General features: G+C 35.3%; 1 protein-coding gene across 3 annotated transcripts in view; it reads left to right on the top strand.

The window, feature by feature from the left end:
* Window positions 1-19,907, top strand: part of LOC131067795 (uncharacterized) — a 149,655-nt gene extending 129,748 nt beyond the window's left edge. For 2 of the 3 annotated variants that reach the window (XM_058002951.2, XM_058002950.2), the window contains exons 13-18: window positions 153-266; window positions 14,360-14,521; window positions 14,653-14,781; window positions 14,919-15,020; window positions 15,106-15,194; window positions 19,521-19,907. In XM_058002951.2, coding sequence (XP_057858934.2) covers window positions 153-266; window positions 14,360-14,521; window positions 14,653-14,781; window positions 14,919-15,020; window positions 15,106-15,194; window positions 19,521-19,809 — 885 coding nt within the window. In that variant the 3' untranslated portion in view covers window positions 19,810-19,907. Of the gene's footprint in view, window positions 1-152; window positions 267-14,359; window positions 14,522-14,652; window positions 14,782-14,918; window positions 15,021-15,105; window positions 15,195-19,335; window positions 19,442-19,520 lie in introns of those variants that run through there. The other variant, XM_059218118.1, reaches the window with a different exon arrangement.
* Window positions 19,908-25,317: the final 5,410 nt, after the last annotated feature.

Here is a 25,317-nt window from a genome sequence, read left to right as displayed (position 1 = left end):
TTGTTTATGATTGAAGATCCTATAGTCAAATGCCTTTTCTTGCATGCATCTCTGTTAATCTGAATACTCTATATTTGGTGAATCATAACTTGCTTGTGCTAGAAAATGCCAGTTTTGACTGATGTATGACGTGCTTTGTATCTTTTTTACAGTCAAATAAAGAAATAAGTACATATGCCTACCAAATACTTATTGAAATCGGTAATGGACTAAATGGTGGCTCATCTGGTAGTCCAAATGAAGACATCATTATCTTGTTCAATATGGTAAGAATTTTCTATAGCGTGCATTTGTTTGTTTATACCTTGTGACAACATTTAACTTCCTAACTTTATTATTTCCTACATTTTAATTAGTGACTATTAATTGTTCCATAAAAAATCTATCTATTTCAATGATATGTTATGGTATTAGAAAATAGAAATCATTAAACTTAATAGCAATCTGTGTCTCTATCTCTGTCTATACTGAAAAATAATTGAATTAATTAATTACGAATATACAATGTATATAAAGGAATTACAAGATGGTGTTCTAAAAGGAACAAACCGTAAAACTAAAGCTTCAACATGAAGCAAAAAAAGCTTAAAACGCTAAATAAAGCTAAAAACTAAAAAGCTAACTATGGGTTCTTATAAAAGAAGCAATAGTTGCACTTAAAAGACTAAACGAACTAAAATGCTAAATGACCATTAATAAAGAACTAAATATAACCGACTGAAATATAATTAAATATTCTAAGATATACCTAACCCTTGCCCACTTACTGTTGTAACTTTATGGTTTCCTATGTTTCAATAAAAGACAGTTAATTTATAATTGTTACATCAAAAATCATTATATTGCATTACTATTTATGATATTATAATTGCTTGTCTATAGTAGAAGATATTTCTCCATCTTATTTCAAGATTACCTATCCTCAGAAGTGCTGGAGTAATTAAGTGACTCCACAACACCCCCAAGATCCCTAAAAGACCAAAACAACTTCCACAAGAGAGAATGACAAGAATGGATTGTTTCAACAATGCAAGATTGATTGAATATTGATAATGAGCATAGTATATGTACAATGAGACGCCTTGCTTATAAAGGCAAGATGATAATGTAGGATGACAACTACCCTTTATACAAACATTAAATGCATGATGCAAATATTAAATGCTAAGTGACCAAAAGTAAATAACGAGACATGAACCCATTATAAGGAACTTCTAGAATGCCACCTAGGGCAACTAACTTAGAACCTAAGTAAACTTAAGATGTGAATAGGTTCCCACTAATAACTAGATAGGAAATAACCCCATTTACACTAACAGGAAGAAATTACTTAGGTTGAATTTTGAGTGCTTAGACAAATACTAATCATTTTTTCTCTTTAATATTTGATCAACAATTGTAGATGAATATAATGATATGTTAGTAATAGTTGTATGCTCAATAATTTTTCTTGAATTCTAAGTTTCTAATCTATCCCTAGATAAACCCTATGTTATCGTTTTGTTAGCCAAAAACCCCAATTTTGGGTTTGATTTGAATCTGGTTTTGTATTGCTGGGAGTTTGCACCACATTTCTGTAACATTGCAACAAACCCAAGGGATTTTCTTTCTTTATTGTTCTGTCGACAAAGAAATGTCGCTTCACCCAAGTCAATGTAGTTATGGCCCACAATTTTAGTAGAAGCGTAGTTGAATCAAAGAATAGACTTGTGTATTGGACCAATTTAATCAGCCTACCCATTCCTTTGCGACTCAGCGCCCCTCCTTCCCTCCTGAATGGATGTTTATATCCATTTAAGTTGTTAATAATCAATGTTAACTAATTTTTAAAATATATTAATATAAATATAAATATTATGAATATTTATATAAGTTATAATTAATAAATATTATATTTATCTTCATAAATATAAATATAAATATTATACATGTTAATTTAAGTTACAAAACTTAAAAATATTAATATTAATAAACATTATATTTATATTTTATTTCAATGTTTCATACATATATAATGTATATACAATTATATTAATATATTTTATTTTTTATCTATATTTACTAAGTTATCCGTTTGGCCCCTGGGTCTCGATTTGATCTGGCTTGGGTTTAGGGTCATGATTTGATGCAAGATGACCCCTCCCTCTAGCATTCAACTCAACACTCAAATTCAAAACCTAAACAGAGACTCTCTGTTCTTAAATTTAACACTCAGATTGCAGCAAATCTGCAAACACACTTTTACAAATTTGGCCTTTCATTGGCTTCTCTTCCTCACTATACAATAAATCAAATAATTAACCTCAGCTCTGCTATTTTTCAATCTGCTGTTCACACACTCCAGTCGCTACCCTCTGCAGCTACAATCTCATAACTTTTCTTTCTTGGCTGACACCCAACCCCTCTCTTGGCCACTTTCCACACCACCATGCAGCCCTCCACACTCCTTCACTAACTTCTCGCCTTTTATAATCTGCGACTATATCTTTTTTAATGTGTAAATGAACCTGTGTGACTTTTTGTTCCCTGGCCATAATCATGACATTTCTCTTCTTGGCCACAACCCCTCTCTACTTTCTAGGTCAATTCCACTCCCTCTTTGCTTGTGTTAATGATCTGCAATGTTTTCATTGGCCAATGGGGTCTCTTTGTCTTCCATTGACCTCTATGACGTTTCATCTCTTTTCCTCTTGCCATTTGATGAACTGGTTTTGACTTCCCCACATTTTGTTTTGCATCATCTCCTCGATTTCCAACGATCTCTTTCTCTACCCCAGGCTGTTTTTCTAACCCCTTGGCCGATACCACCAACCTTTTGTTTTCATTGCTAAATTTTTTCAGATCAATGGCTTTCCATTTGATGGAAGCTTCTAGATGATATCCTTATTTCAAATTTTTATGTTCTTTCAGAGCTAGACAAAAGTTGCAGAATGGTTTGTTGTTTGTTTGTTTGATGTTTTTGAGTGCTTTCCAATACATAAACAACAATAGCAACAAAACCCTAAATTGCAATCAAGAGATATGATAACTTAACTCTAAATAAACTGTCTTACTACTATGAAGATCTGATTACAAATCTTTCAAATCTTATATAAAATCAGATTATAACAAGTATTGATTTCACCTTAACAACTCAGGGTTCATAAATATAACTAAATGGACATACCCGTTTTGGCCTATGTCGTAGAATCTCGAAGGAGGGGTTGATTTGGAAGGGCCCCTTCAAATTTGATTTAGTAGGCAGCCAATCACATCACTCAGCCAATTGACTGCAGCAGCTTCTTGAACCAAGCTTGTATCTATTGCAGCTGAACCCCCTTGAAAGGCTCAAAATGGATGTCTTCAAAACCTAAAATCTTTATGAAGGAGTGGTCCAACCAGCAAGCAGCTCACTCAGAAATTTGTCATAAACTCTCAAGAAACCTTACTAATCTGCTGTGAACTTTCTCCAAACTGATTTCAATCTGCTGTCAAGAATTTTTGTATATGAAACCATTCAAAATCTGGAACTGGATGATGATACCTTACTTCCAAGTAGTCCCAATAAGGGGCGGCCTTACACACAAGCTGCTCACTTAGGAAAAGCCCAAATCTCTTTCGAATCTGCTCTATAACTACCAAAAATTGCCGATGTTGATGGGGGTCTCTACCCCAAGGCTGAAAACTCATTCATATGCCCTTTTTAAGCCCCAAAACAACCTAGAGAGGGGTCGGCCTCCCTAGCAAACAGCTCTCCCAGCCATAACCAGCAAACAATTTTCCTATTTGATTTCTTGAAGCCCAAATGAGATCCCTGTAATGAAATCTCCTCTCACACTTTGGGTTGGTCTCTCACAACTGCAAGTGTCTACTAGTGAAGGTTTTCGTCTTCGCAAGCACCTCAAATTCAGTCCAATAAGCTCCTCAAGGAAGCAAGGTGAAAATAATAATAACCATACATGTGTCCACCCTCTCACAAGTTGCCTTCACATTCTTTTCAAGAGTTGCACCCTAATTAGGGTTTCCTTTCCCCTCCTTCAAATATCTTATTATTACCTTCACTTTAATCCTTAAGTGAACTCATTATCTCTCAATGGTGGCTAGCAAGAAGGCACCTCACTCTCTCGCTAGACTTAAGTCACTTTTAGGAGGTGTTTTGCTTGATTTTAATGTATTTTTAAGCTGGCAACTTGGTGATAATATAAATATTAACTGATTCCACCAAGTTTACTCTAGAGTGCCATCTGAAACAAGAGAATAATCACCAAATCAAGTGTCCTCTATCCATATCATTAGTCTACGAGGATTCGTTAATAGACTAACCTTGAATACTGAACTGGCTAGGAGGAGGGGACATTACATCCTGTCAATAAGCTCTCCCATCTCTTCCTTTACATTTCTTCCCACCATTCTCGCCTCTTTAAGAGTCCAGAGATGGTGTGAAGCAATGCTCCAATGGATGCAAGGATGCTGGTAAAGGTGGTGTATTTTGGCTTAATGCCTGACAATTCATTTTCTCTAAAACCTTTGTGACAATTCCATTTTCTCTACAACCTTTGTGACTATTCCATTTTCTCTACAACCTTTGTGACAATTCCATTTTGTGCATATCCTGCAATCATCGTAGTTCACAAGACAACATGAGGCATTCTGTCAAACAGTTCACGTGCCATATCCATGCTTTTCACATTTTGCATACATGTCTAGCAGAGCAATTGCAAGTACAACATCGGACAAGCAATGTAATGAAGGATAACATATTTTATAGACAAGCAAGGTGGTGGTCACCCAACCAAAATGATTTGATGATCATAAAAGTAAGAAATGTTTTGAAACTAAACTATTTGGGGATGCAATATAAAAGGGGGCTTTGAAAATTCAATACAAGAAAGTAGTCTAGGTTCCTTAGGGGTTCTTGATAATCTTGGTAACATAGTGTCTATGGCCATGGTATCAGAATAATAGCTTAACATATAAAGACGAAGTAAGGTTGAAAGCAGCTTGCTTCACTTACCTCAACACAAGCCACTCTGCAAAACCCCTTGCAGTGCTTGGAGCATGTTATGGAATAACAGAGGTAGCAATAGAGTCATCCTCCACTCTATTAGCTCTAGCTCTATATGCTCAACATTATTAGCATCAACAATAGCGTGCTTATCAAAAATTAAATTAAAAAAAAAAAAAGAATATTATGAGTAGAGGTAGGAACATCAACAGTATCAGAATTAGTAGAAGTGGAAGCATTGAAACAATGTTTTGGGTAACTCGTGGTGTCTTCATACTTCCTCCTGTAACTAGCAAGCTCTGTTACAAGCTGTGAATTATGTTCCCTCAACCTGTCAATTTCTTTACTAGATTCAACCAATTTTTTGTCGAACACATTTAACATAGACAACATCTCATTTAGAGTATCCTTCCCTCCAAGATAAAACCGTTAGTTCTAGTGCATCATGGATCAGCAATGCCCATAATAACCCGATCTACTTTGTTTTGTAACTCATCCCTGCCCTTCTCATCAGAAGAATACTTTTGAATCCCAAATGTAATCTTTTATACACCCTTGATCCACAAAATGAAGTCTTTAAAACCTGAATCTTGCCCCATCAACTTAAGGACCCCCAGAGGGGGCTTTTTTTGGGAACAGTACTTCTCTTTAGAAATAATCATATGTTGGGAGATCCTCACAAGTCTAATTCTCTTGAAACAATTTCCATGGCGTGTAAATTCTGTAAAATATGCAGATCTGCAATCATCCAATTTCCTGTATTTACAAAGTTTACTGGGTCTCTCCCATTTTCTGAAATAAGCCCTTAACAAAAGAATGCAATCTGGACGCCTTGTGAAATATTCTCATTCCTCAATTTTCTTAAGTTTGGATTTTATGTTAGATTGTTGACTTAGTTTCAGTAATATGTGATGGTGTCGAAAGATTCCAAAAATAAGAATTTCAATATATAATAAATAAATGGACAGAAAAGTGAGTACTATTGTGGGAGAAATCGCCTTGATTTATACACCTCAACATATGACATAAAGGGAGGCCGATCCATTAAGGCACTAACCCAATTTATAAAATATAATAATACATCCAAGTTACACATGTAGGTCCAATAACATATTGAAGCTGTTTACATGATCCATGGTTATACCACAATATTGATTACTCAAAAAGACTCAACAAGGTGGAGATTCCACTCTAATAATGATATATCTTATCTTTTGGAACGTAGTGTACCAACCAACAATGATAAATCTAACTTCATTGCTAATCTCTTTAATGTGTTTAAAAAACCCATAGTTACTAAGAGATGGTGACTAGAACTGGTATAGGGGACAATGTCAGTAGTAGTATGCCATCCTCAAAACAACAAAATTTTGGAGATGGGTACTTAGAGATGGCAAAACTATAAGAATATTAATATATAAATTAAATTTAAAAGCAAATAGTCATACAATGGATGTGCAACTTTAAAGAATTTAAAATTTTAAAAAATGCTTAAAAATTGATATCAACAAAATCAAAGATTAACTATGTTGATATTTGATAATCATTATCATATATAAAAAATCAAATGTTAAACCATAATCACCTAGAGATGAAGGATAGAGAATGCCATTATTTTAAAAACATTTCAATCAATTGTTAAAACTTCAATCCATGTTAAGCATCGTAAGCCTTATTATTGTTTGTGTTTCTTTTTGTACCATTACCTCTTTGGGATTTGATAAGAAATTTTTCTGCTACAAAAAGTCTAGTAAATTATTATGAAAAAATAGAAAATACTAAGTCTACTAATTCATTCTTTAATTCTTCTAGCTTTTGTCAATTGCATATCAGCTCTTTAGGTAAACTTACTTTAATTTATATGATATATATGAGAAACTTATATAAGAAGTTTTCCAATTTTCAAGGGATGCATTGCAAACTCGGACTCAAAGAATACTTAGCCAGCCCAAAATTTTCGACTCGGCAACATAAAAAATGCTAAAATTTCTTAAACAAACACATTTTTTTTTTTTGCAAAATTTAATTACAATATGTAATATGTATCAAACGAGTCTAAAAAACCATGAGGAAGTGTTTTCTATGAAATTTGATTCTTGAATACATATGGATTACAAGGGGTAGAGGGTATGGTCCTCACAGTTGATTGTAGATCCTTGCTTGGTCTGGAAGATTGTGCCTATGGCTCCACCATCCTACTAGATGGCAATGACGGCTTCTCTACCATATCAATGTCATCCAATGCAATCTCCCTTCTGCTGCAGCCACATCCTCCATAGCTTCTCAATTTAGAGGTTTTGTTTTAGTCGTGTTTGGATCCTAGTTCTTGACAATGGGGTGTGAGGGGGCTTACCCACACCTATGTAAAATAGAATAATGGTTGTGTATTGTGTGAGAACGTCATGTAACAAATTTAGACAAATAAAATCAATTAAATTAAATCATTGAACATGCTGAAAAAATTAGAAATTGTTTACAAATTAAATGCATAGAATAAAAAGAAAATAAAATTGGAATTAAGCTATTGCAGATTCAAAATTCTGGAAATTTCTTCTTTAAATCGCCTGAAAAATCTTTCATATATGCTATAAAAATCATGCTTGCAGCTGTGCGTTCAGTGGATGGTCGAATGTAGGTTCCCAAAGGCAAAAATCTATGTGAAAATTTTTGAGTTTGGGGATCAGAAGTGAAATAAGCAGAAGTACAGATATAATAAACACTTGAACACAGCAAATACCCTGGGAAAACCCTCCTTCTTGAGGGAGAAAAACCCAGCCAATGATATCTCTTATATTATTGAATAATACAGAAAATTTGCCTTTACAACTTGGCCAATCTCAAGGCCAATACAATGATGAAGTGAAGGCACCTCACTAGGCGTGAATTTACAACTGAAACAATATCTCCTTAATAGGTATTGATCTGAAGAAATATGCCAATATGCTGAAGATATCGAACTCCTTCCTCAAGCGCTAGTTTTACTTTAATGTGTTGGATCATCAAATGAATGAAGATTGCATGAGTATATATATGCAAGTCGTGGTGCCTTTTCAAGAATAGTCGGCATCAAGAGAGATGTCTTTACAACCATGAAATAGGACGACTTCTCATCAAGTCGGCTATAATAAAAATATTATTTATTATTTAAATGGAGGCGTCTCACACTTGAGTCGGCCTCATACACAAATCATTTAATTATTTGAATTTGATAGGAGAAAGAATCTCCCGACGCTACAATAACATCAACACTCCCTCTTAGCTAGGGAGATATCTTTCCAGATATTCATGTCATGGAGTCTCTCAACATGACACTCACACTGTCTACACCCATTTGTGGAAGAATGTTCGTCACGGAGTCACTCAACGTGATACCGGCATGGAGTCACTTAACATGATGTCCAACATGGCTACTCCCCTGTGTGGAAAGGAATATTTGCACAAGTGCCCATCACGGAGTCACTCAACGTGATGTCGTCATGGCTACTCCCATGTGTGGAAAAACATAAGTACAAAGGATTCATCACGGAGTCTCTCAACGTGATGTTGTCATGGAGTCTCTCAACATGATATCCACCATGGCTACTCCCAAAGGGTGGATAGAACCACATCTCCATCTCAAAGATGGACAAGGGCTTTCACCTCAAATTTCTCCGTCTCGGAGAAATATACACTACAAGGGCTTTCACCTCATATTTTTCCATCTCAGGGAGATTTACACTACAAGGGCTTTCACCTTATATTTCTCCATCTCAGAGAAATATACACTACAACAGATCTTCATGATGATGTGACTCCCTCTGAAGCTCCAAGTACTAGCATCAACCTCCTGACCTCCTCATCCAAGCTTGCCTCTCTTGGTTTGTTAGACTCCCTATGAGTGTTAATTCCTCCTCTTTGAAGATGCTGATGACAATGGCAATCTGAATAGGTTCTTCCTCTTTGAGAGATGTCTCCAGTTATGTGCCACCAACTCAGCCCCATGGTAGCAAGTTGTGTCTCCATTCTTTAGCCTGTGTGACTTCCTCACAGGATGCATCAAGCTCTTCCTCCCTTGAATGCAATCTCTCATGATCCTTATGCTCCTCGATCCGTCCTGGAAGCATCTTTAGAGAGATTACTAATAGTTCATAGAATCATCTTGTCCCGAAGAGAAATACCAATGCCAAAAGCATATATGATTCACTATTCCAAATAACTACATAAAAGATTCATGAACATTACTCAAGGGTATGAAATACATATCTTTTTATTGTCTAATCTTCCTCTCGATCCACCAATTTTTATTTCATGATCTTTGCACCTAAAGATTCAGATCTGCTCCAGATGTGCCCAGAATAGGATCAGCAAACTTCCGTTGAGACGGTGAATCTACCAACAGCAAAATTCCGTAAGATATGAATAGGAGCACCAAGCATCACTGTCGACCAAGCACACCAATCAACCACTTATGATGTCACCAAGGCCAAGTCACCAAGTCAACTCCACAAGTGCTTCAAATCATCTCTCAACACCATGGAATATATGCCAAATACAATGACCACTATCAAACCAATCTTAGACCGATAGAATAATCGCTACAAACAAGAGAGAACGAGCCAGAAGAGAGCTTGATCGATTCCCAATGCCACAAAAACTCCAATCTCAGGCACAAATCGATGTGACTTAATGGATGTATGCTGCTGCCAATAAATGAATAAAGTGCTGATTCAAACAATCTGCCACTAATAACGGTTGAAGGGTCGACCTTACAAGCTGCCTGAACCGGATCACCCAATGTACAACAAACATGAAATATATGTTATGCAACTACCGATGAAGTGAAATTTGGGCCTCCAATGAATAAATTCGCGAGCCAAGGATTGCCAGGACTGATGGAGCTGTGAATGCCCTCGGATATCAACGCTCGCCAAGCATAAGCAATAGTGGCCAGTCGATCAAATACACAGGAACATGGAGCTAAGATTTCATTGAGGACAATGTCATCAAAGAAATTGAATTACATCTGGGGCCAGGATCCAACTCATATGGCACGCATACTAAACAAATGAAGCACCAATGTGGATCCCTCCAAAATATGCCGCACTCCTTCACAAGGCTCGACAAAAACAATGAGGGGCCGATATAGCAAATAAGGTGCTCCAATCGATCTCCAAGCAATACATGACTTATACAAAAATTGTCTATAGAAATAATGTTGTAACCTCAAATACCAAGCAAATAGTCACCACTGTGAATGAGATCGGTCAATTACTCCTTGCGTGGGGTGAGCAGATAATGCACCAGCCACGGGTATAGTCTGATCACCAACTCAAGTAAGCTTGGGCACAAGGCAAGAAAACAATCCAGCCTGCAAACCTCTAATAAGCAGCTCGATAGATAGTAGATTCAAAGCGAAAAAAATAGTGCCTCCAAAAGGGCCACCTTGTATGCCCACCAACCAATTTGTCAGATGGCCTTGCAGAGGTCAAAACAATGAAATCGCAGATCACAAATATGGAAGCGATCATGGAAATACTGGTCTTAACAAATTTGACAACTTGTTAGATTCGATGCTGCCAAGGATATGGCCCACAGCGCCAACTGAAGCCGCCACGAACTATCAAAATAGCTTAACAGGAAAACAAATGCCTGTCTTAGCAATTGCACTATGGAACAGCAAATGTGATTACCCGATCATGAAGGAACCACAGGCTAGGCAATCAAATATAGGTCCTCCAATAATGTTGATCACTTGCGATGAGAATGGATGTGCCAAAAAATAGTTCTGCTACTCTCACTACAAAAGGATGACGTCTTGGACAATAATCCGAAGTTCTATTTGCTAGATACAGTCCCACCAGCATGTTCCACTTTTGCTTCGTTCTGAGGTCCTAATTCCATTCCAAATGGTACCGCCAGTACTCAATATTTGTAGGTGGAGAAAGGCTCCGATTGGGGAGTGGCGAGAGCCGGAGGCTACGCAATCACGAGCAAATCGGGAGACACTCCAAATGATAGTTGTTATACGCAAATGTTCAGGCCCTAGATGCTCGATCTTTTCCACTTATCCGCCTCCAATACATATGTCTCCTCTTGAGTGCCACACCAGTAGACTACATAAGATTCAATGCCTTTCAAAATGAACTTCATAGAGAATCTGCTTAATTAAATCTGATTGGATCTCATGAACCCACTCTAATACCATGTTGAGTTTGAGGATCAGAAGTGAAATAAGTAGAAGTACAGAAATAATAAACACTTGAACACAGCAAATACCCTGGGAAAACCCTCCTTCTCGAGGGAGAAAAACCCAGCCAATGATATCTCTTATATTATTGAATAATACAGAAAATTTGCCTTTACAACTTGGCCAATCTCAAGGCCAATACAATGATGAAGTGAAGGTACTTCGCTAGGTGCGAATTTACAACTGAAATAATTTCTCCTTCATAGGTATTGATCTGAAGCAATATGCCAATATGCCGAAGATATCGAACTCCTTCCTCAAGCGCTAGTTTGACTTTAATGTGTTGGATCATCAAATGAATGAAGATTGCATGAGTATATATATGCAAGTCGTGGTGCCTTTTCAAGAATAGTCGGCATCAAGAGAGACATCTTTACAACCATGAAATAGGACGACTTCTCATCAAGTCAGCTATAATAAAAATATTAATTATTATTTAAATGGAGGCATCTCACACTTGAGTCGGCCTCATACACAAATCATTTAATTATTTGAATTTGATAGGAGAAAGAATCTCCCGCCGCTACAGTAACATCAACAAAAAAAGCTTTTTAATCTGTGTTTAACTATTTTTGGCACATTTTTTCTTGCACAGGCAAGTTAGGAGGTTAGACTCACCAAAAAAACCAGCAAGCTTTCATTTACAACTGTGTCCCTGCAGAATCACAAGTTAAACTTGCAACTACTTGTGCAGTTTAAAAATCCACAAATACTCATAAGGTTTTTTAAACTATGCTTCTAGGGGATGTATAGAGGCACAAAGAACGTTCATCTGAAGTCTCCTAATGTTTTGAGATGCCCTGATATGGAATCTAAATTGAAGATGCATCTGTGATATGGGAGATACGTGCCATAGGTTAGTGTAAGAGTTCCTTGGTAACTGTGAAAAAAATAGATGAATTCCATTTGTTTGTGGATGATGATTATCTATAGACTATAGTTGTTGTTCTCCTTTCTGTGGCAATTCTATTAAGTGATTGAGTACGTTCAAGAACTAGAAGAAAAAGCTATTCAGGTAAAGTAATCTTGAAAATAATAACAATTAAAAATAAGAGAGAGACGAGGCATGCTTGGCAAAGAATGCAAATATGGTGACCTAAGTTGGCTGCAAATCCCTTTTCCTCTTCTTTTTTCTTTCTTCTTTTCCTTCCTTTTCCTTGTAGCTGTTTTATCCAAATTCAAAGGAGCTTAGGGGTTTAGGGGTTGAACTAGGGCAGGAGGCTTTGGCTTTGGTGGGCGCTTCTTTTAGGTTTTAGGTTTTAGGTCTTCTTTTAAAATATATCTGCCCTTTTGTCATGACTGTTTTATTTAAAAGTGTCTTCTCTGTCATCACACCCTCAAGATGCTTGAGGGATGATTTGGTTATGTGAAATGTCCCCTGCATGCCAAGGACACACAAGGAAACTACAATTACATCTCAAAATATGGGGACATCCCAGGTATTTTGTCCACTGTTTTTTCTTTGTTGGGCAGTGGGGGTGATGTGGGTGGAGTTGGCTGCAGGGATAAGAGATTGGAGTAATAATTTGCTTGGCTCAAATTTGGAAAGTCCATTCAAACTCTGAAGTGCAGAGCACCGTAACAATGAGATTAACACTTGATGATTGGTTTTATTGATTGTTGGCTGGTTTTTTGGGTAATTTGTCACCATAGTTTCTAATACAGGGGAAGTTTTGTTGATAGGGAGGTCTTTACGTAAAAAGTAGTTCTTTTAATGGCACACAATGAGAGGGTGTGATGTGCAAGGTATTGCCATGTTCTTTTGGTTGAAAAGATTGTGGCCTATGATTGCATGGCACTAATGGTGGAAATTTCCTTGGGGTTTGAACTGGGCATATGGCATAACTTAGAGTTGTCTGCATCATATAAATAAAAGAGTGACAGTCACTTTCAACTTTCCACTTTGTGCTTAAGTAGACATCCATTTAAAATAATGCATAATTGATTACTTGGACTATGTCTTGGAATTCTAGGTGTAGGGAAGGTACTTCAACTTACAATGTCTACATGATGCATTGAGAACTACAATCGTATTGTACACTAGGCCATTAGTTTTTAGTGAGGTAGTATTTACTTTGTACTGCTAGAGTTGGCAACTATCCCTAAAGTACCTTCATTCTTTTTTTCCATTCTAGACAGTTTCTAATATTCCCCAGTCTAGACAGTCAACTACTACTCATCTAAAGACCTGACCCTTCTTTCATTTCTAGCCTTGGTACTGCCAGAGTATTATCATCCATGGATCCTAGGAGAATTTTCGGACATATCATATTATATATTAGTATATACTCTGCTCAGCTTTTGAGCAAGATATCTTCATGATAGTGTTTTCTTGAGTACACCTACTAATTCATCTAATAAGAATTGTATGAGTTGAAATGAAAGTGCTATGCAAATGGTTCTCATATACGGTGGATTGGATGTATAAGAATCATTGATCCCCAGTTTAATTTTGAAAAATGAGCTTTGAGTGATAAATTAAATGCTATGAGCTTTGGTTTGTAATTTTTCATGCTGACAGGCATTTTACTAAAGATTCTAGACTAAAAAATAATTCCATTTCATGCATATCATGGCATTTCTAGATGGATGTAAGCCACATATAATGCATTTGAACTGCTAAAGATGTTCAAGCTATGGCTAAACCGTGAAACTGAATGATAGTGACACATTGACCTCATGTTTGTCTTCTATGATTTGTTTCAGCTATAACAGATAGTTTTTATTATTTCCAAGAAACTGATTTTATTGCTGGGTATTACAACTACTGTGGCATCATCTTAAGTTCTTCTTTCTTCGTATAACCTTGACAAACATCCTTGAAATTTCAATCATGGGCCAAAATAACTTTCCTAAGCTTCCTAATTTTCCTTGGCTTATGTCCTTGAAATCATTTTGTTGACATTGGGTTTAATTCTGCAAATTATATAGCCAAACACCAAGGATAGTTGGAAAACTACATTCATTATAATGCAAGCTTAAGTGAACAAAATTCTACAGGATTAATGGGTTCATATCCCCTAGCCCTGGGAGTACTTTGTGTCCACTGTCTTTTAGTAATGATAGTTATGGTTACGTGAATTTGTTGTTTGGAAATCACTGATATTTATGGTTAGAAACATTGGTTCTTGTTTGTTTGATGGTTGCAGATTGTTAGCTACTTAGTTGGAACAAGTTCACACATGATAAGTGCTGCAGTTGCTGGACTAGCAAGATTGGTCTATGAATTCTCAGATTTCTGCTTGAAAGTGCCAAATTTGCTTCCTTCTGCTCTTATTCTGTTGCACAGTAAAAGCAGGGAGGTAGTCAAAGTATGTCTCATCATAGATAATAGTGTGCTTACAAAATACAGTAAAAATTTTCATGAATTTTTTCGCTATTGGTCAATGTTGATATTTTACCTGGGAGAAATAACTTGAACTTGTGTGCTGCCTTGAACTAGTCTACTTTAGGGTTTATGAAAGTTGTAGCAACGAGATTACAAGCAGAAGATCTCAAGAAATATCTACCAGATATATTAGAGGGGTTGTTACTCTGGTCAGATGACTCAAAAAATCATTTCAAGTTAAAGGTGCAGAACTGTTTCAAGAGTTACCAGATATCTCTTGGAATTTTTCAAATTTTGAAAGTGCAGTTAATAGATAATTTGTTGCTATCTAGAACCTAATTGTCAATTTTATTTTTCTTCTTTCCATGTATCAATTACAGGTTCGTGTGGTACTTGAAATATTGATCCGTAAATGTGGGTCAGATTCTGTTAGGGACATCATGCCACAGAAACATATGCAGCTGTTCAAAAGCATTGTTAAGGTTAGGGGTTGTGATGTCATCACATTGCTTATTTATTTTTTTACATCTCTTTGTTAAGTTTCATTGATGGTCTATCTGAACACAGCAAAGGAAGGAGAAAGTTATTTTGAGTAAAGCATTCTCTGAGTACCCAGAAGCAGGAGATTCATGTCATTTGCATGCAAATATAGAAAGGTATTACTATTAAACTAAAGCAATCGAAGTATGAGAATTTATCCTTTTTTCTTGGGAATTAACCTGTTTCCTACAATTATTCATAGATTGTTTTCAAATTTATTTTCCACTCTTTTGATGGTGGTTACAATGGAGTAAAGAAATGACAGCACTTACATCAGTTTCATATGTTGGTGCCTTACATATTTCTATTCTTATGACTAGTTAACTCTAATCATAAACTGATTAAATAAAGCAGTCTTATACCAGACCAAAACCAGTTCCAGATAAGCATTCCTCAAGAGTATGTTCAAGAAACCCTAATAATCTTTAAAGATTTCACTTAGATACCTTCTTATGATCATTATTTCTGTCAAATGAAAATAATAACTCAAGATAATTAAAGTTCATTCTTTATCAACCTTAACCTTGCCTTGTAAGGACTCGTGCAAATGGTAGACCATCATGCTTTGGCATGTTCAGAACATTTCCTCGTAAGCAGTGACAGAATCTGGTGAACAGACCACTCAAGTAATATGTGATTTGTATTTTTTATCAAATACCCCTAAAAATGAAAGCAGAGGCTATTAATTGAATAACATTCAGACTCGGTGCAGGGAACAGGATTCGAGGCCATTCACCTGACAATGCAATCAAATCTTGAGTATTTGTGAGGATTAAATGCAAAGCCTTCAAATCAATAGAAAAGAACACGAGAGCATTTTAGGACCTCCAAGTACAATATTAGAGAGAGAGGGAGAGAGGAGATGGATATGGATAAGGGCTCTTTGCACACTTATTCTTAAGAAAGTTAAGTCAATGCTTTATGGCCTACATCACATACATGTATGACATAGCTATATCATAATGTTTTTAATTCAGTACTCTTAACATCACCCGCAGGGTACAAATTAGAGGGCCTCGAGAAAGGTGTTATTTGATTGCCAAATCTTTTCTCTTAATGATAAAAGAGAGCTGTCGTTTTCTTTATATTGGAATATAGTTTACAAATATGGCCCATAGAGCATCAGTCGTCACAAAAGATACAAATTATAATTTGGATTTCTAACATAATCAGAACAAGTGATACCCGGGCTTAAAACAGCCATCGTGTTATCATCATCAAAAAATTCCAGAAAAAACAAACTGTCAAAAATAAAGGATCACAATATTAGCAAAGAAGCCCACATATGTAGATCCCAATATGAAAACTCTACCCAGCAGCAGATTCAACTTCTTTGCCTTCTCGGCCTTATCTTCAGCTTCAATAATCAAGTAAATCTTCTTAGCCAGGTCAAGGACTGTATGCTTTAAGCACTTCCTTACCCACCATTTCAGAAAGGCAGAAATAGGCACTTTATCATAGTCACCACGACTAGCAATATCAACCAAAGTTTAGAATCGGAACCATTTGTAGCATCATCACCCACCTTATCTTTATCTTTGTTAAGCAAATGACTTTCAATATCATGCTTGATTCCAGCTTTAGATATGACTTATTTTGAAAGTCAGAAACCAACCTACTCCTGCATTGGAAAACATGCAAATTTCTATTAATCCAAAGAAAACATAAAATTTCAGTTGACAGGACCAACTAGACTTTATCATTAAATAGTTTACCAAGCATTTTGGGGGAGTTCAATACTAACCAAACAAGAGATCGAGCCATGAAATAGAAAGAATACTAGCTCACTCAGCACACACAGGTACAAAACAATTCCACACCAATTTTACATAAGAACATTAAAAAAAAAAAGCTCAAGTGATTCACATAACATGCACACAAGATACAATCTATATTCAGAACTAAGAAATTCATCCATGGCAAACTCTTTTCCAATAGGAAAGCATCAAAAAGAAAAATTTAGGCTCAATCGCATTAGATCAAATATTACCATGCCCGTTCACTCATCTAGATTCATAATTATTTATCCCCCAAAAGGATGTTAAAAGGAAGGTGGAAATTATCAATATTAGAAAGCATGTTATACACATCCTTAACTGCAACCTCCAACAACTTTTGCCCATAGAACCAAGAGAAGTTATCCCACAAACTAAGACTATAATTCCTTTCCAGCATTGGATGATTCATCCTCAAAGCAGCAATAATTAAAGAGTAAATTCTCTTCTAAGTATGAGGAATGTCAAAAGTTCCAAACTAATCTTGAGTGTATCTCTTGGAATAATTCCACTCTCATTTATTGTATGTCCAAAAGATTTAATGCCTTTACCAAACAATTTGTGAGTAAAACCTCCTCTATGCGGAGGAGGGGGCTTTCCTTCTAGGTCAATCTATCACCATTTATAACTAAATTGACAAAAATGACTCTTATTGATATCCTTTATACCCCATTCCACCACACATTTATTAACTTTCTCTCATGCCTTCCAGATGGATTCAAACACCACAGTGCCCCTAACTACAGTACTAAAGTTACCAAACAAGAAATCTACACGATCAAGTCCTTTCTAATTAGGCTTACAACCATCAAGAACTTTATTCAAAACCTTTGAAGGCTCACAACCATCAAGAACTTTAAGCACCCACTTGACGGCAAGAGAAATACCTTGTAAAAGGAATTCTTTAACCCTGTGCCTCCCTATTCTGCAACAAATATGCTAACTAACAACATGCATTTTCTTGCCAAACTGACCATTAGACAATAAGAAGCCCATTAACAACTTCTCAATCTAACACGTGAGAGGAGCAAACCAACTAGGAAGAAGAGAAATATAAAGAAAAAGCAGAAACACTTATTGGCACACCTGAAATCTTCCTGGAATAGATGAAAGATTAGCTTGCCACTTAGAAACCTTCTTAACAACATCTACTATTAGCCTTGCCCTCATGATTTCAAGGATGGGCATAAAGCAAATGGAACACCCAGGTATAATCTGTTTGAAAGATCACAACCCAATCACAACATTTTTTGACCAACCGATTAGAAGGGTAATCTGTCCAACACAAGGTAACAGATTTATGACAACCAATCTTTGAACCAGAAGAACTGCAGTAACAGTCAAACCTATTGCACATATTTTTTCTCATAAAAAATAAGAAACAAAGTGGTATCATCAAGAAATTGACATTAAATCAAAGAATAATTGTTAGGGAGAGACAACCCCTTAACATAAGGACCCAGGCATGAATGTCTAAGAACATGGTGAAGAGCTTCAATAGCAATTAGAGAAAGAGATGTAGCTAATGGGCAACCTTGCCTTATAGACCTGTGATGGAGCAGACAATTCACCATTTATACTAATTTGAGTAGATGAATCATGCAATTGAATCTCAACATATCTGCAAAAAACTTCAGCAAAACCTAAAGATATTGTAACAATCAAAATAAATTCCCTTTCAATTTTGTCATAAGCTTTTTCAAAATTAATTAAGGTCACGAAAACACCTTGCCGAAAAAAATGCACTAACAAATGCCTTTCTAACTTGTAATAAGATTCCCAAGAATGAACCTTCCTTTAACAAAACCAGTCTCAGTAGGATGAATAATTGAAGAAAGGAGGTCTTTCAGCCTGTAAGCAAGAACTTAGCAATATTTTATATGACATATTTAAAAATGTTATAGGCCTCCGGTTTTTTACTTAAGATGTATCAACATCTTTAGCAATCAACTTAATAATCCCTCTATTGATATCCTTACCAAAAGTACCCACTTCAATAGCTTCTTTATATAACTATAGCAAAATTGAAAAGATCCTTTGCTTGTTTTATTTATAGAATTCAGAAGAAATACTATCAAAACCAGGTTCTTATCCTATCCTTTCTTATGGAGTCAATATCCTTTTCAACCTCCTCCAAAGATTAGGGCTGATCCAACTACATGGCCTCAATAGTATTAACTTTCCTTGGAACAATCTTCCTCATAGTCTTTCTATTTTTAACAACTAAAGATTACTCACTTCTTATGGCATACAATTCCTCTTAGAGATCCAAGAAAGTATTCCTAATCTGATCCCCATTATCAACCAAACTGTCATTAATTCCAAAAATCTCCTCTACAGCAAACTATATTTTCAGAAAATCAAAATAGAATTCTGACCTCTTATCCCCCAACTTCAACTAGTTTAACTTAGACCCCTTTTGCTTAGTCACATTATCACACGTAATTTCATGCTTAAGACCAACAACCTTTCGCTGCATCAGGGGATTACAAGGATTAGCCTGCAACTCATCTTCAGCCTTAAAAAGGTCTAACTGAGCCTTCCTGGTTAGATTGGCTGCTCTTATCATTTTTCATTTTTATTGCTAATGAAATTTTTGCTACCATATGAGAGTTGAGAGCTGATCGATGGGTTACTTTTCAATTTTTATGTACTGGTGTTGTGTAGGTCATCCAGCGCTCATATGTCAAAAAAGAGGAAGCATGAAATTAGCCGCAACAGCAGTATGGTGACAAAAAGGCATCATACAGATGCTTGTCCACGCAATAGCACTAATGGAAGAGGTTATGCCATTATTAGGAATCTCAATGTTGTAAAGGACAAAAAAACTGCAATGAGGAAGAGAGATCAAACTCCCCATGATTCAGAGGCCAATGTTAGTAGGACTTCTGCTAAATTGGTTGGGCAAAAAAAAATTTATAAAAATAAGAGGAAAGGCAAGATGACTGGTTTATGATAAAGCATGTTACAAAGCAAATTTTGCTCCACTATTACTATTCGATATTGATGGTGTACTATATTTTTACTTCTATTTATAGTATGGTTATTTGAATAGATCCATTTTCATGTTTCCAAAAAACGGATCAGGTAAGCGATATTTTGGGCCTTCTACATTTTGTTAAACTTTGTGAGTTATTTTGATAGATTTAGCAAATGCAAACATATAATTCTTTGGTGGAGATAGATATAAATCTCTTAAAATGAGTTGTTTTTTCTAAATGTTTCAACAAGCATGAGTGGGTTGTGTTATGATTAATATGTACTTATGTATCTCTTCAATTAACTAATGTTACATTTGTCAAGTTGCTTCAATTTACAATGGCACACTAGCAAATACAACAATCTGGAGTCAGATGAAACAATTTTTGTAAATCTCAATGTGCAGACTTATACTGAATTAGATGAGAAGATTATAAGCCATTAGCGACTAATCAAACAATAAGAATATACCTCCTTTATTGTGCATAAATTAATAGGCATAGTTTCGATTACCAAGACAATAGCAGGGAAAAAATGCAGTAACATTTTTGTTTTGCATTATCGCCAAGCTCATTTTCCATCCCCATTGTTTCCCAAGTTCCTGATATAAATACGTTAGAACAAGCACATGTGAAAGTGTCTTAATTTCGTTCTGCGATGTATGTTTTAACTTGATATGCAAATCCTCTAGTTTTACTCTCATAAAAGTGTAGCAAATAATTTAATTACAAAATGAAACTTATGGCATTAACACCCTCAACCCACAATAATATATTAAGTCTCACCCTTGAGTCGATGCCTCCAATCCATTGTACTCCATGTAGCTGCACAATATAAGTATATAGTTCCTGAATAACTCAAAAGTCTTAGTTCTTATTCTTCTAGTGTTCTAAACTAACGTAGATATCTTAAGTACATTTAACTAAAAACATTGAGAACTAGCAAGAGTCATTTTATTTATGACATACATACATTGATGCAAAAATAGGTGGATGAAAATTTGAAAAAACAGACAATCATTTAATTTTTACTTCAAAAACTATTTTATCTTAGACATCATTTGCTTTTATCTTTTATTGTAGAGCTATTTTTTTCAATAGTAATGTAATAAATTATAGAAGCTACAAAAGTTATTAAAATGTTAAACTAAAACAAATCATTTGAAAGGAAATTTACAACTATATAGAATTATTCCCACATAATGCAAAAAGAAATTTATGCAAAAAAATATTCAGAATCCACATGCAAAAGAATAGGCAAACATATCATCAAGATGACACAAATATAATTTAGGAAAACCTTAAAGAGGAAAAAACTCAACCTCCAAGAGCACCCATGCTCATCTATTACTTAACATTAAAACTTACGATACATTTGTGTAGTCTCCATGAATACCTCTGAAAGACCAAACACTATATGCACTTTATATGAGCAAGCAAATGAGAATCATGTAACTACACATCTCATGCTCTCTCTCCTCACATGTGTAACTTCCAAGAGATGTTGAGCCTTAGCCTTAGCCAAAATGCTCAACTTAGCCAATTTCAACATCGTGTGCTTGTTCTTTTTTATAGAAATAAGTTTGCACAAAGCAACCAAGTGGCATCACACGAACTATATAACTACTACCATAAGCTTACAAAACCATTTCACCTTTCATTTACCTTTTGATATGAAGTTTTCTCAATATTAAATATTTTTTCAATGTGTAAATCCACATTAAATATTTATCTGAATGTTATATACAATACAAAGTGGGACCAACAATGTTTAATTCATGCGATGCACTATGACATTACATAAAGTGTGCAAGCTTTTTCCAACATTTTCTCACTTGTATAAATTGTGTAAGGCGTGAAAAGTTAACTCCAATATCAATAGAATGATCCTTATATCCGACATGTACCATCCAAGCAATCAAAGTGTCCCATTTGCTCTATCAAGCTACTTGCAACAATAATCAAAGTGATTATTGTCTCAAACATGAATCTTTTCATTCTCCATCATGTCAATGCACAAAATATAAGATGCCATTCAAAGAGACGTCATATTGTCATGTAGAAACATAAGCTCTATCTCAAGCACAATCAAAAACACTAAAACCAATGGTAACAAATGTGCATTAGTAGTTTTCAAGAAATAATCACCATAGATGGAATAACAATTATAGTCGATTACCAGCACATCCAATTGCCATGCTTCAAAATCAAGATATATATATCATAACAAGTAAACCTCATCCATCGACATATCCAACCCATAAAATGCAATCAACTTTATGTATAAAATATATTCATAAAGAAAATACACAACTAAGAACTATTGTATAGGTAATGTCAAATTTGGAAATGATGAAGGTATCCAAAGATACCCCAGTAACATCACATAAAAGATGTAACTAATATCATGTACTAACAAGGAATATCCACAAACATATGCAAAACCTACAAATAAATTTATTGCAATACAACTCTCATTATAGTCTTCATAACTCTCCCAACTTTTTCACACTCAACAAAAGAAGAAGATCAAGAAGCCACCTTGTTGTCACCAAAGATGCTATGTAACCACAAACATAGTGATTGTAGCTACATACAAATCTCCAATCAAATGTCATGTGAACACAAACATCCAATAAGAACACAACCAAAGAGAGAACCTACATATCAAAACATGTAGCATGTCTTTCTACGCATACCTTTAAATGCTCAAGTTGTGATAAGCTTGATCTCCTTTAAAATCCAAAGAGAATCATTATCTACATCTAACCATAATGAAGATGTAAGCCTCTCAAGACAAAAAAAGATCAATAAGATAATCCATTCTTAAACCAAGGGAATAAACCCAAAATATCTTCCACACCTCAAATAAGCTCAAAATTCATTCTCATGAGAAGGCAAAACAAATAATTCACGTCAAACAAACCTCAAATAAGCCTTCCAAAACCAACATCATAGCTCACGACTCATTCACATGAGAAAACAAACAAAAACAAAATATATTTAAGAACAAGGTGAGCAATACCTTTCAAATGACTTATTGTTAAGAGGACCAAGAGTGGGGAATGAGAATGCTCCTCCAAGATAACTAAATCATTATAACTCACTCCAAGGACAATATTCTTGATAGTCCATCTTGAGCTTGCATCTAACCTAGCTGTAGGCTCCCCAGTCTTCCTGTTGAAACATCATCAAATAGTATGTCAACACTTGATCTCTAATAGTAAGAGATCTCCTAGCCTCACCCAATTCTCTAAGTATCCATGAGCACTTGCAACTGATCAATCTATCCTAAGCTCCAAATGCAACACAACACTCTCATGAAGCCTCTCAAGAAAATGACCAATATACTCAATACCAAGAGAACAAATAAGACCATTGTCAAAGCTTCAATCTCAAAAATCAGGAATTCTCCGCCACATTATGATCTGCATCTCAAAAGATCACATGTCCCAAGTGAACATATTTGCTCCTAAGAGCACCCATATCATGCCAACATTCTAAATGATAATCAAGAGTACATTAGGACAATGAGAACCATCTTATAAACAAGGATCGCATATCAAATTGACAAATCATAACTAACACCTTAAAAAAAATTGAGAAACCCACATGCTATCAAGATGTCATAATCTTCAAATCACATGAAGATAACCATCTCCTATCAATGGAACCCAAGATGTCAATGAACTATCACTGCATAACGGGATACAAGAGTCTTCCATGACACCAACAACCACTACAAAAGATCATCCATCTTTAAATGATGAATCCACATCATTGCCAAAAGCTTCCACTGAATCATGATACTAAGCTACATATACCATCATGATAAACATCTCCTAACTAAAGATCATCCATGGACTCAACACAATAAAAAATTTCAACACCAAAAACTCCTAAAGGGCAAAGTAAAACCACGATATCCAAACCAAAAAGATATACCACCAAACTATCATTGTTAACAACTCTCACTATGTTGTGTAAGCAAGCTATTCATGACATCGTGATAATCATCTTCAATAAAGATCATCAATAGTCCTCACACAATCAAGAAGTCAACTGCAACACCAAGAGCTACCAAAAGGCGAAATAAAACCATGATCTCCAAAAAAAGAAGATACACCACCACAAACAATTAGGAATCGATCCATCACCACCAACAATGCACCTACATATATAATCATGTTATACTAGAGTCCCAAAAACCCAAGGAACTTTATGATACCATGATCACCACCAAATACCAGCATCAAGTAATACCATCTCTTCACCTCATTGTCCAATAAAAACAATGAAACATGTGACTAAACCTAGTCATAAATCACAATTTTCATCCACATTGAAATGTCTATGGGTACAAACAACCAACATCCAAGTTATATATGCAATCTATAAGTATAGACAATCTAGAATACTACGCAACGTGTACATCTCACAATACAACATGCAAATTCAACAATGCATTGATAACCATGTCAAATATATACATATAAGTTTCCAGTGTCTTAAACACTAAATCACTTATAATTCAATTTGCCATAAACTCACAAAAAATCATAGAAAAGGAACTTATATATAGTTCAAATTAAAATACAAGTGAACAAATCACATAAAAACATATCCAAACCTATCCACGTGTAACGTTGTAAACAAGCTTTTCACCAACTATAAGAAGTTCAAAATATAACTCCATATGCACAAGATATGGCATCTGCAAGTCCAAAAAGTAAACCTTATTTTTAGGTAGTGTTTTTTATCATGAACAAAATATAGAAAAACTACTAATACCATAACACAATGCTCAAACATAAATTTTCTCTGACTACAATATGTCTTGGGAAAATATGCCCAATTTGGCCCATAGTGGTGGCTACAAGGTGGCCAACTAAAGTGGTGGCACGTCAGTAGTGTCGCCCACTAGTTAGTGGTAGACTAATGGCAACAATGGAACTGAAAAAAATAAAATGTTTTAGTTTTTATTTCCCTCATAGTGAGGCTAAAGGCAGAGCTTTGTCAACTAGGGGCTTAAGTCCCACCAACCCCAATTTGCCAATCAATGATCAAGTATCAATAACCAATAGTCGTCAACAAGTCTATCAACCTTGTACATCAACCTATCATTGACTAGTGTAGGTATACATCAACAGGGTTCAGTGGGTTTGTAGATCCCCCTCCCCTATATATAAAAAATTAAAGTTGTAAGTTCTTTTTAATTTATTTTGCAAATGTACAAGTTATACAACAAGAGGTAGAGGCAAAAAAAAAGTTAATTTTAAAAAAATGATCAAATCAGGGCAAATTTTATGTTAGTTTTTGTTTTCCATGCATTTTAGATCTAATGTTGAGGTCTATTTTGTTCCATGGGTTCATCTATGAAACTTCTACAAAACCTTCATATGAAGCATGTTGGAAATATTGTCATTGATGTCAAGAAGGTATTCATTATTGCTAACATTAATGAATAGGGAGAGTATCAAAAGTTG

Source organism: Cryptomeria japonica, chromosome 3, assembly GCF_030272615.1.
Source record: "Cryptomeria japonica chromosome 3, Sugi_1.0, whole genome shotgun sequence".
Lineage (NCBI taxonomy): Eukaryota > Viridiplantae > Streptophyta > Pinopsida > Cupressales > Cupressaceae > Cryptomeria > Cryptomeria japonica.
The sequence above is the reverse complement of the archived record's forward strand: the minus strand, read 5'-3'. Positions and strand labels throughout refer to the sequence as shown.